General features: G+C 34.2%; 1 protein-coding gene across 1 annotated transcript in view; it reads right to left on the bottom strand.

The window, feature by feature from the left end:
• Positions 1 to 12,461, bottom strand: part of LOC149423931 (zonadhesin-like) — a 105,837-nt gene that overhangs the window by 24,720 nt on the left and 68,656 nt on the right. The window contains exons 28-30 of the mRNA XM_089631930.1: positions 8,918 to 9,094; positions 6,665 to 6,841; positions 6,245 to 6,424 (exon numbers count right to left, since the gene is read on the bottom strand). Coding sequence (XP_089488056.1) covers positions 6,245 to 6,424; positions 6,665 to 6,841; positions 8,918 to 9,094 — 534 coding nt within the window. The remainder of the gene's footprint in view (positions 1 to 6,244; positions 6,425 to 6,664; positions 6,842 to 8,917; positions 9,095 to 12,461) is intronic.

Below are 12,461 nucleotides of genomic sequence, written 5' to 3'. Positions count from 1 at the left end.
TAAAAACAGAACTTGAAAAAATCTTTCACAGAACCTGAAAATTAACTTCGAAATTTGAAGAATTGTTCAAATTCTCCGAAACAACCCGTCCTTAGAATCTACCATGCGAAAATCTGAGAATCTCACACAAATGTATTTTTATGGAGAAGAGTTCTGAAACAGAAAAAAGCAAAGACCCGTATTACAGGAAAGGTTTTAAGGAAACATAAAACTTTACAGGAGGACGACAGGAGCCATGGAGAATAAGAACAAAATGTTAAAATTACCCGTTTTCATGAGACCGTGTACCTTCATACTGTACAAATAAACAATATTAGTGAAACATGTAACAGTAACATAAAATAATATAGAAATAAGAACAATACTACATATAAGACAAATCAATAAAACTACATTAACAACGCTACTATAATTTGCAGGATTCAAAAAAATGCTGTTATAGATTACGCTTAATTCTATAAATGGAGTCAATAAATATATCAATATAACCCCCTGTTGTCCCACAACACACGTTTAACAGGAAAACCTTAGACATAATCCATAAGAAATAGCGCATTTTATATTTTTTTCGTAACACTGAATTTAAAGAAAAAGTGCAGTAATATATCTCTCAAGTTTGTAATAATAATCATATTATTTTATTCCACGTGCAGCGGTCTTGTAATGCAATGTTATGCATATTGGTATAGCGTAAAAAAATTGAAAAAACAAGACAGAAAGTAGTTAAATCAACAATACACAAACAAATACATACAAACAGGCATACAAATAAAATAAAAGGGAAAGGTATATTAAATATCAAACAATTTTTACAAGGGAAAAACCTTGGAGGAAATATATACTGGGAATAGCATAAATAGGAGGACTTTGATGATAACAGATATCTGAAATAATTCTCACCAAAATGAATAGCTTAAGAAAATATAAAATTATCGCTATTGAGCATTTTATTGCCTTCTACAAATGAGAAGTCCAATTAGCTGTCCTGTGCACAATAGCGAAGATGGTGTTTATTGTTTATGAACTACATTTGTCTCAAGAGGAAAATTATTTTTTACGGGCTTCAGAAGGTGTCCCATAGGCAGGTAGCCAAAAAAGTGTAACTTTATGTCTCGGTACCTTAAAGAGAAGGAAATTATTTTTTAACACAAAGGTTATGGGAAATGTTTCGTTCTACTAAACTCAACGGCGCTCCAAGGTCAAAAACATGGAGTTTTTAAAAAGAGACAGGTTTATAAAATATACTTAAATATTGAATACAGGAATAATTGCATTCGCAGATCACTTATTGCAGTGGTATACAAAGCAAATCTTTTTTTTTTAAATCTGCTTTGTCTTCGCCCCAACTTTTATGTAAGGCAGTAATGCAAAACCTTTTTAGCAGGAGGTTTGATTAATCATCATCAATCAAATAATTTTTATTATTACAGATTGTTTGCGGGCCGCATAACCGCAGCTTTTCAAAAAATTACAAATTTTTAACCCTTAAGTACCCTTCCTTGCATCCACAGCCAGGGAACGCTTCCTTACAGAATGTTGACTTCTTCGGTTGGGCACAGCTGTTCTCGCATATCCACTTTCCGCTATCAGAGTAAGCTTCGTTTTCTACGCACGCTTTAAACATTTAAATAAATTAAACAATTTATGTTTTTTTTTTTTTTTTTTTATATATACAATAATATTATTATTGGGTTTATAAAAACAGTTTATATTTAAACAAGTTCTGCTGTGTAATTATTATTACGCGTGACAGCTGTTTCGCCCTCTAAAGGCATTATCAAACTGTGGGTAGCCCACTTACAGACGATACATTTATATTATTTCTATGTAGGTATTTTAATTTAAATTACTGATTTCTTAATTGATTTCTGTGTAAAAATGTTAGAAATTATTGATGGTTATTACCCTAGTAAAGTTTCCCCAATTAGTGTAATGTTTAAATTTGACTGAATGTCTTAATGTTAGTTATTCCCAAACGATGACTCATAGGGTTATTTTAATAGTATAATTAAGTACTTCAATGTGCACTCGTATTTGCACTAGGTTTGAAGATATCTAGTAGGGGTGAACGAATTATATTGGTTTGTTCATTAATTAGAATAGCTTTCGGATTATTAGAATTTTTGTTAATTTCTAACTGCTCTAAAAGATTCAGTTTACGGCCTTTATTTTGTACGTGTAACGGGGTTGGTTTATTATTATCATTAAGTGAGTGATTTTCATCTAGGAGATGTTTGGCAAATTGAGATTGCATTTTATTATTATTTTTAAAAGATCTTATATGTTCTTTGAACCTAGTGTTAAAGGACCGACCCGTTTGTCCAACATAAACAGCGTTGCATTCGTCACACTGGAGTTTATAAATGCCACTATTTTGTAATTTGAGTACCTTACTTTTTGAGTTTTTAAGAGATGATCCTAAGCTGTTATTTGTGCGGAAGGCAATATCTAAGCCACATTTTTTGAGGACTTTGGCAATTTTATTAGATGTCTGTCCGATGAATTCTAAACACCCGAATTTATTATTCGTCTTATTATTAGTCGCTGGGAAAATTAATTTAAGGTTATTTTTGTGTTTATTATTATTAATTATTTTTTCGATGTCTCTACCCTTGAAGCCATTATTTTTAGCAATAGTTAGGATTGTATTTTTTTCCTTCTCGTATGCTTTCTTGTCGAGTGGGATGTTAGTAAGCCTATGTACCATTGAGTGGTAGGCAGATAATTTATGTGACCATGGATGTAAAGATTTATAATTAATGGTCGTATCTGTAAACGTAGGCTTACGGAAAATTTCGAACGTATGTTTATTATTTTTTCTACCGATTGTTAGGTCTAAAAAATTAATTTTATTATTACACTCTCTTTCAACCGTAAAGCAGATTTTACGGTTGATGGAGTTAGCAAATGTGACAAAAAGATCTAATTGTCTGTTGGTGCCTTTCCAACAGACCAAAATGTCGTCAACATAACGAACATAGTAAATGATGTGTTTGCTAAAGATTGAATTTAAAATTTGTTTTTCAATGTAATCCATGAATATTTCTGCAAGAAGTGGACTGAGGGGCGATCCCATTGGTAATCCGTCGTTTTGTTGATAGAATTTATTGTTAAACTCAAAGTAGTTGGTTTCCACACAAATTTTAAATAGATCGAATAAGTCTTTTTTAGTAACTGGGTTTATATTAGATTCGTCTAAAATATCTTCAATGATTTTAAAGCATTCTTGAATAGGTATATTGCTAAAGAGGCTTACTACGTCTAAAGATATGAACTGGCAATTGTGCGGTAGATTTATGTTTTTTATTTTATTTACAAGTTCGAGAGAATTTTTAACGCTATGTTTTGGGGAGAATTTAGTATGTTGTTTGAAAAGAAAGTTAAGTTTTTTGGCGAGTATTGTCGTTGGGGCGTTTATAAAAGAAACAACGGGACGTATGGGGATATTATCCTTGTGAATTTTAGGTTGTCCGTATAATGCAGGAGCCCTTGGATTCATCACCATTGCACTTCTTCTAGCGTATTTATTTGGGAATATTGATTGGCAATTATTTATTAGGTTGCGCACGTTTACTGAAATTTTCACAATTATTGTTCACAATTACTAAAGCGGATAAGGGGAATTCCGTCGTTATATTAAACAAAATTGATTACTTAAATAAAGTAGAAGCATTCCTAAAACCAGAAGACTTTGAAATCTTAAAAAAGGACCCAACGGACAAAATTTCAGTAAACGTGCGCAACCTAATAAATAATTGCCAATCAATATTCCCAAATAAATACGCTAGAAGAAGTGCAATGGTGATGAATCCAAGGGCTCCTGCATTATACGGACAACCTAAAATTCACAAGGATAATATCCCCATACGTCCCGTTGTTTCTTTTATAAACGCCCCAACGACAATACTCGCCAAAAAACTTAACTTTCTTTTCAAACAACATACTAAATTCTCCCCAAAACATAGCGTTAAAAATTCTCTCGAACTTGTAAATAAAATAAAAAACATAAATCTACCGCACAATTGCCAGTTCATATCTTTAGACGTAGTAAGCCTCTTTAGCAATATACCTATTCAAGAATGCTTTAAAATCATTGAAGATATTTTAGACGAATCTAATATAAACCCAGTTACTAAAAAAGACTTATTCGATCTATTTAAAATTTGTGTGGAAACCAACTACTTTGAGTTTAACAATAAATTCTATCAACAAAACGACGGATTACCAATGGGATCGCCCCTCAGTCCACTTCTTGCAGAAATATTCATGGATTACATTGAAAAACAAATTTTAAATTCAATCTTTAGCAAACACATCATTTACTATGTTCGTTATGTTGACGACATTTTGGTCTGTTGGAAAGGCACCAACAGACAATTAGATCTTTTTGTCACATTTGCTAACTCCATCAACCGTAAAATCTGCTTTACGGTTGAAAGAGAGTGTAATAATAAAATTAATTTTTTAGACCTAACAATCGGTAGAAAAAATAATAAACATACGTTCGAAATTTTCCGTAAGCCTACGTTTACAGATACGACCATTAATTATAAATCTTTACATCCATGGTCACATAAATTATCTGCCTACCACTCAATGGTACATAGGCTTACTAACATCCCACTCGACAAGAAAGCATACGAGAAGGAAAAAAATACAATCCTAACTATTGCTAAAAATAATGGCTTCAAGGGTAGAGACATCGAAAAAATAATTAATAATAATAAACACAAAAATAACCTTAAATTAATTTTCCCAACGACTAATAATAAGACGAATAATAAATTCGGGTGTTTAGAATTCATCGGACAGACATCTAATAAAATTGCCAAAGTCCTCAAAAAATGTGGCTTAGATATTGCCTTCCGCACAAATAACAGCTTAGGATCATCTCTTAAAAACTCAAAAAGTAAGGTACTCAAATTACAAAATAGTGGCATTTATAAACTCCAGTGTGACGAATGCAACGCTGTTTATGTTGGACAAACGGGTCGGTCCTTTAACACTAGGTTCAAAGAACATATAAGATCTTTTAAAAATAATAATAAAATGCAATCTCAATTTGCCAAACATCTCCTAGATGAAAATCACTCACTTAATGATAATAATAAACCAACCCCGTTACACGTACAAAATAAAGGCCGTAAACTGAATCTTTTAGAGCAGTTAGAAATTAACAAAAATTCTAATAATCTGAAAGCTATTCTAATTAATGAACAAACCAATATAATTCGTTCACCCCTACTAGATATCTTCAAACCTAGTGCAAATACGAGTGCACATTTAAGTACTTAATTATACTATTAAAATAACCCTATGAGTCATCGTTTGGGAATAACTAACATTAAGACATTCAGTCAAATTTAAACATTACACTAATTGGGGAAACTTTACTAGGGTAATAACCATCAATAATTTCTAACATTTTTACACAGAAATCAATTAAGAAATCAGTAATTTAAATTAAAATACCTACATAGAAATAATATAAATGTATCGTCTGTAAGTGGGCTACCCACAGTTTGATAATGCCTTTAGAGGGCGAAACAGCTGTCACGCGTAATAATAATTACACAGCAGAACTTGTTTAAATATAAACTGTTTTTATAAACCCAATAATAATATTATTGTATATATAAAAAAATAAAAAAAATAAAATGGAGTTCTACAAATTAAACTTAATAACAATAAATACAATTTATGTTTCATGATATTTTAGGAACACTGTAAAAACTTCTCATCACGGGGGATTAGTGTCTATCTTACTATTACATAAATTATTTTTACGCAAAAACTTTCTTCTGTAAACGGAAGTTATAGGGTAGTTTGTCATAAAATGTTAAATTTAACTCCTCTTTAACTTTAGAAAAGATATGGAAAAGGCTTTCCTTCATCAAGTTAAAGATTAAACCTTTTTAATAAAACATGTCAATCTTTCGTCATTGCGAAACAGTGGTTGTGTTCAAAGACAACAGTTGTGACACGTCTAACTTAAATGAGCAAAATAATGTAGGTAAACAGCGCATTTGAGGCAAATATTCACAAAAACGGTGCTATACCAAATATTATTTATTTATTTATTTAATGGACAATTTGTATAGCGCCGCTTGTGTGGGATATTACCTCAGGGGCGCTTAGTAGTATATGTATTTTTGTATCAGAATTGGTTAGGACAAACTTTTAATCATATTGTCCCTTGTTTTCAATTGATTCATTACATATGCACATCATCAAAATATCTTACTGCAGTTTTCTTTGGGGATGCAGTTGCCGGAAAGATCCCTGAGGAATCCCTCGTCGCAGATGCAACCGGGATAGCAAATTGGCGAGTAGGTGCACCTCTCAATGAGATGTGGCTCTGCGCAAGTACTCAGGCAGCCGTGGTTGCCGCATTGACTGTACACCTCGTTGGCCGGGCAGCTATCTGGATTCATAAGATTTTGTACAATATTTAGTTAATAATTCCTTTATTGATATTTTTATTTGACACACCCCAGACCATATCGTGAAAGAATGTCCACCTTCAATAGTTTTAATTGATTCTCACTACCGTTAAATATTATTTACATACATTGCACTCTGATCTACACTAATAATTCTCCTCTATCATACTGTCCCTTGTTTTCAATTGATTCATTATATGCACATCATCAAAATATCTTACTGCAGTTTTCTTTGGGGACGCAGTCGCCGGAATCCATGAGATATCCTTCGTTGCAGATGCAACCGGGATAGCACCCTGGGATGTAGTCGCACCTCTCAATGAGATTTGGCCGTGCGCAAGTACTCAGGCAGCTGTGTTTGCCACATGCACTGAACACCTCGTTTGCCCTGCAGGTATCTGAATTCATAAGATTTTGTACAAATATTTAATTAATAATTCCTTATGTTTTTTTTCGAAGAAAACTTCTTCGAACTGCTTTTCACTTTGTGATGGCATTATTTATTTTTTATTAAAACACATATAACTTTGTTTACATCACTTTATTTCGATACAAAATCTCAATATGTTTCATGAACCAAGTTCACTTCATCAGGAGCTACTTATGTTATACTTATGCTCCTGATGAAGTGAACTTGGTTCATGAAACATGTTGAGATTTTGTATCGAAATGAAGATCACGTAAACAAAGTTATTTGTGTTTTAATAAAAAAAATCCTTATGTATTATCTTATTGATATTTTTGTCTGATAAACCACAGACCATACTGTAAAAGAATTTCCCCTTCAGTAGTTTCAACTGATTCTCACTACCGTTAAATATTATCTGCATTAATTTCACTTTGACCTACACTAATAATTCTCCTCCATCATAAAAAGAAGAGACCGATGCTTTTATGGTGATATTTTAGGGTCCACATATCAAAAAATGATTTGTAGACACTACAGACAACCAAAATAAATTTATTATTTTTTTTTAGCACTGGTAACCAAAATATCTACTTTTTCTTCAAGAATTTAAATTTACGAAACTAACTGAATTATAATTCTTCCATATAACATTACAAATTTACAAATATAAAATTTTAAATAAAACTGCACCATTTAAAAATAGTAGAAAACTCATGCAAACATTAATGCTTCCAACTCCAAGATGTAAAAAAATGAGGCAATTCAACTTAAAAATATCTTTGAGTAAAGTTTTTTTAATGTTTAGTATCAGAAATATATTTAACATAAAAATTTTTAAATTTCACCATAAAAACACACTGAATACTTAAATTATAAAAATAAATAAATAACGATTCCGTTGTTTTTGAAGTAAGAACTATTGTGTTAGTCTATGTTCCTATTGTCTATGTGTATGGCAACAAGTAGCAGGAAGGCGGACAGCGGAAGCGATTTACTCTTGCGATTTTACCGAAACGGGTTGGGCACCCGCTCTATAGGATCGCGATTGTCGTGGTGTTTTCTGTTTGATTTTAAGCAGGAGTGTTAAACCCAAGTAAAGAGGGTGAAGCCATGTTATTTTTAAGAACGCCGCGACGTAGTGCAATCCGACGTTAATTCTATAATCCGCGTCGGTTTTGTTGACAACCGTAAATAACCTTTGAGTCCATTCCTACTTAAATATTATATTCTCCGGATTCGTGAAAACCTTAATAATGCTAAATGCGTGATTCTAAACTACGTACCAGCTCTACCCCTTACTACTTTTGTTCTATTCTACAAGACGATGGGATCACAGAAACCGTGGACTTGGAATGTCCGGTTTCTCTGAACGATCGACAACCGTATTCCGCCTCAGGTATGGAGATCTGAACGCACCCTTTGGCGCCAGATCATCCGTTGGGAGGATGATGTGTTAAAGCCGAGCGTCTCGTTCCGGGCCGGGCTGACTTCATCGGTGGATCATATTGCAGTTTTTTAGCTAGTATAAACCTATTACGCAAAGGTCGGTCCGTGGTTAGTCATCTTGTTCTTTTATAATGTTGTACATAGAGATGTAATGTGTATTTGCTCCTAAAAATGTGTATTATAAGGCATTCTGAAAAACACTCTTCTTTGAATTCCGTTTCCCAGCTACTTACCTAAATTATGACACCACACACCAAACAATATCCACGCTCGTTATGAGGAAAAGTAGTCGATGTCTGGTTCCTCTGGAACTAATTATAGTTATATAAGGGCAAAGTCTTTTTCAAGACCATCTTTGAATTCCATTCCCCATCCACCTAGCAATATGTTAAACTATTACTATGTATATGTCTGTAGAGCTGTGCGAATTCAGATCTCACCGTTCGAAAGTTGTTTCCTAAATAAAATAAATAGCTTTTTGCTTGTTACCAACAAAATTTTTACCTTTCAATATCGACGGTTTAAAAACAGAATCTTATTTCTCAGGACCTGCGTCGTATTTGGAGAAGCTGTATACAGGGACTTAAATTGATTACAATTAATACTCTTGCGTACTTACCACAATCTTTAGGATTTACGCAGACGCCTTTAGTGTTCCTCAGGAATCCCTCTGCGCAGATGCACCCCGGGGTGCAGATCCCTCTGCAGAGGGGAGAGTTGCTGGGTGTTGAGCATGTGTTTTGACACCCGGTGTTGCCGCACTCGGTATATTCTTCATTTTCAGGGCATTCATGATCTGTTAAAAATATATATCTAAAATTTTAATTATATTCTTTTATATTTTTCGTTTGCATTGTAATATTTCAATTTTTTAATAAGTTCCTACTCGTTTTTCACTATTTTTGCGCTTATCTAAGATTGCACCACCATTGCACTCATAGTGTCTCATTGTCTACACATGAAAACGACTTTTTGCAGAGTTGTTGCTCAAAATTGAAAATGGGTAGCTACCACAATACAATGGCAAAATCTCGACACTAAAAAACTTTTGCGCTTTTGTTAATGACCTTCAAGAATTGGTCGACAATGTTTATCCCGAAATTAATGACAATAATGTTGTAAGACTATAACTTGGTTCAAGGAAAGAGCCATTCTGTTACCTACTTACAAACAAGTATAAAAGGTAAATAACTTGAGTCTCTCGAAGATTGATGCACCGACGCAGGCAGGCATGCTACTCTGTAGACACTGTGCTCATTTTCTTTCATTTTCTCAAGGAATTTCTTGCAGCCCTCTGGACTCCCCTCACATAAATTGGTTGAATGTAAGGTATCCTATTATTTTATTACGGAACCTTAATTCAACCAAATTTTGCAATGGTTCACGTTAAAAACATTTATAATACAGTGTACAATAATGACTGGATGTGGAAACGAAGAGTTTTTTTTTAATTCCCAAGATTCCTTTAATACCGACAGATTTGTCGTTTTAACTTATACTACTGTAATTTCCAGTAAAATTATCTATGAGGTGTTAGTAATTAATATTGATTTAACGTCAGAATCGAATTCCGTATAAAAATAAAGTTTTTCGGAAGTTCCTTTTTTTAGGCAACATTTCCTGTTTTTCTTCTAATGGAGCGAGAGCTTTATTCGCTTCATAAATATTATCCAAAGAATGTAAATTATTTATAATTGTTTGACAAACAAAGTTTTCTTTTAAAAAACTACTCGCTCCTTACTTTGAATGAATTATTATATATTTAAATCAAGTGATAAAAATAAACGATTTACCAATTTTATTGTGTTCATGTTCAACCACTGATATTTATAATAATATTAAAATTTAACATAATAATGGGGCAGACCCGCGAAAAAAGTCTACTGTTCACAGAACTAATAGTGTAAATACTTGTATCTAACAGACTTGTTTAGCTTTCCTCCAATTAGAAATCATATTTGTCGAATTATTTAACTAACTCTTTTTTTATGTGATTACTGCACAAGAGTCAAAACTGTTCCCGACCGTTTGGAGTCAGTGATACTATGGTATCCCCTATTGAGGTATGTTGTGAGGCTAAAGGTTGTGGGAAGGGTAAGAACATAGGTGAGGAGAAGGTAGGGAAGTACCTAGCTATTTAGATCTGGTCACCAAACACGGCTAAATTCATTTCAAGTAACGTTTCGATTCTGTATGTTGGTCTTATACCAGGGTGCTACTGAGAATATCTTGCTCTCTGGAACGTGCCACAAGTGTAAATTGTGAACCCGTGACCTTCGGCTTACCACACATGGCTTTTTGCTTTAAATAGCAATATTTAAAGCAAATATTTTAAAGGATTTTTAATGAATCACCGACAGATGTTAAAGAAGCTCCCCGAAAGTACCGGAGAACTCTGAGAAATGCCTTCTGGTCTCAGGTTTGAGGAAAGGAAAATCCTGATCTATTTCCTTCTCGTGGTGGGGAGTGAGCAACGACCTCGTGTCGGCAAATATACAGGGACCGAGCGTTGGCCGGAATAAGCTGAACACCAACTTTCGCCGTACCAAGCGTCTGTTTTCTAGGGCACTCTCTTGTCCTGGAGAAGTAAATAATCTCCAAAGGCGGAAGAACCTTTGAGGTCAACGGCATAAGATGTGGAAAGAAACGGGAAACTACAACATTAAAGTAAAATTTTCCGGAGGTAAAATAGTCCCCCGTTCGGATCTCCGGGTGAGGACTGCTCGAGATGCTAGAAACACAAAGTCAATAGCGAAACCAAAATCAAATACAAAGAACCAAGTAGCGAGATGGGCAACGTGGAATGTCCGCACATTACTGCAAAACAGCAAACTGGATAATCTGAAAGCTGAGATGCAAAACGTAAATTTGAATGCCCTAGGTATAGCAGAGATAAGATGGCCCAATCGTGGAGACTTCTGGAGTGGCGACTACAGAATCATCCACTCAGGATGCATAAAGGATAAACCTGGCCAAGGAGGAGTAGGCGTTGTGCTGTGCAAGGAGTGGGGACGACGGGTTAAGGGATACGTGCAATATAGCGGAAAAATTATTCTAGTCGAAATAGAAACAAAGCCTGTAGACACTGTAATTATCCAAGTATATATGCCAACATCTAGTCATAGCGAAGAAGAAGTAGAGGAGGTATACAATTCGCTAGATAAACTTATATCACAGATAAAAGCAGGTGAAAATCTGATTCTCCTAGGAGATTGGAATGCTGTTGTAGGAGAAGGACGTGAAGGAACTTGCGTTGGGCCCTTTGGGCTGGGTGCAAGAAACGACAGAGGAAACAGATTGACAGAATTCTGCAAAAAACACAAATTAGTGATAGCAAACACTTGTTTCCAACACCACCCAAGACAGCGATACACCTGGAAATCACCTGGAGACAGACAAAGACTGCAAATAGACTATATAATGGTTAGACATAGATTTAAAAACCAAATAAAAGACTGTAGAAGCTATTCCGGCCCAGATATAGATAGTGACCATAATATGGTAATGGCCAAAAGTCTTCTAAAACTGGAAAAAATAAAAAAGAGAAATAATTTCAAATGGGATACAAAAGTATTAAAGATAAAAGAGATCAGCGACAGTTTTAGGGAAAAGACGCAAGAGTGCAATTTAATGGAAGAGGAGAACGTGAATGAGATCTGGAAAGTGATAAAGACGAAGATTATAACTACGGCAGAGGAAACTATAGGCAAGGAAAAACCCCGAGCAAGGAAGAAATGGATAACCGATGAGATCCTAAATATGATAAAAGATAGAAGAGAGCTCAAAAATGATAAAAGAGCTGAATCACAAAAGGAATATAAAGTGCTGAGAAACAAAATAAATAGAGAGTCAAGAATAGCCAAAGAAACATTCTACCAGAATTAATGCGATGAGATAAACGACGACCTCAAGAGAGGAATTGTAGAAAGAACTCACGCTGCGGTGAAAGACTTCTTTGGGATGAGAGTTGGAAAGGGTAATGCAATAGAAGGAGAAGACGGTAAAATACTCTTCAAAAATGACCAAATAGGAGAAAGGTGGAAAAGATATCTCGAAATGCTGTACAATGGAAATGGAAATTGTGACAACTAAACATTGATAGAAAGAGAAAATGAGGTAGACGCAGATGATTTGGGAGATCCAATCACTAGAGAAGAGTTTGA

Source organism: Hesperophylax consimilis, chromosome 5 (genome assembly GCF_061612785.1).
Source record: "Hesperophylax consimilis isolate HC1 chromosome 5, BYU_Hcon_1.0, whole genome shotgun sequence".
Taxonomy (NCBI): Eukaryota; Metazoa; Arthropoda; class Insecta; order Trichoptera; family Limnephilidae; genus Hesperophylax; species Hesperophylax consimilis.
Note: the sequence above shows the minus strand (reverse complement) of the source record. Positions and strands in the feature narration are given on the sequence as shown.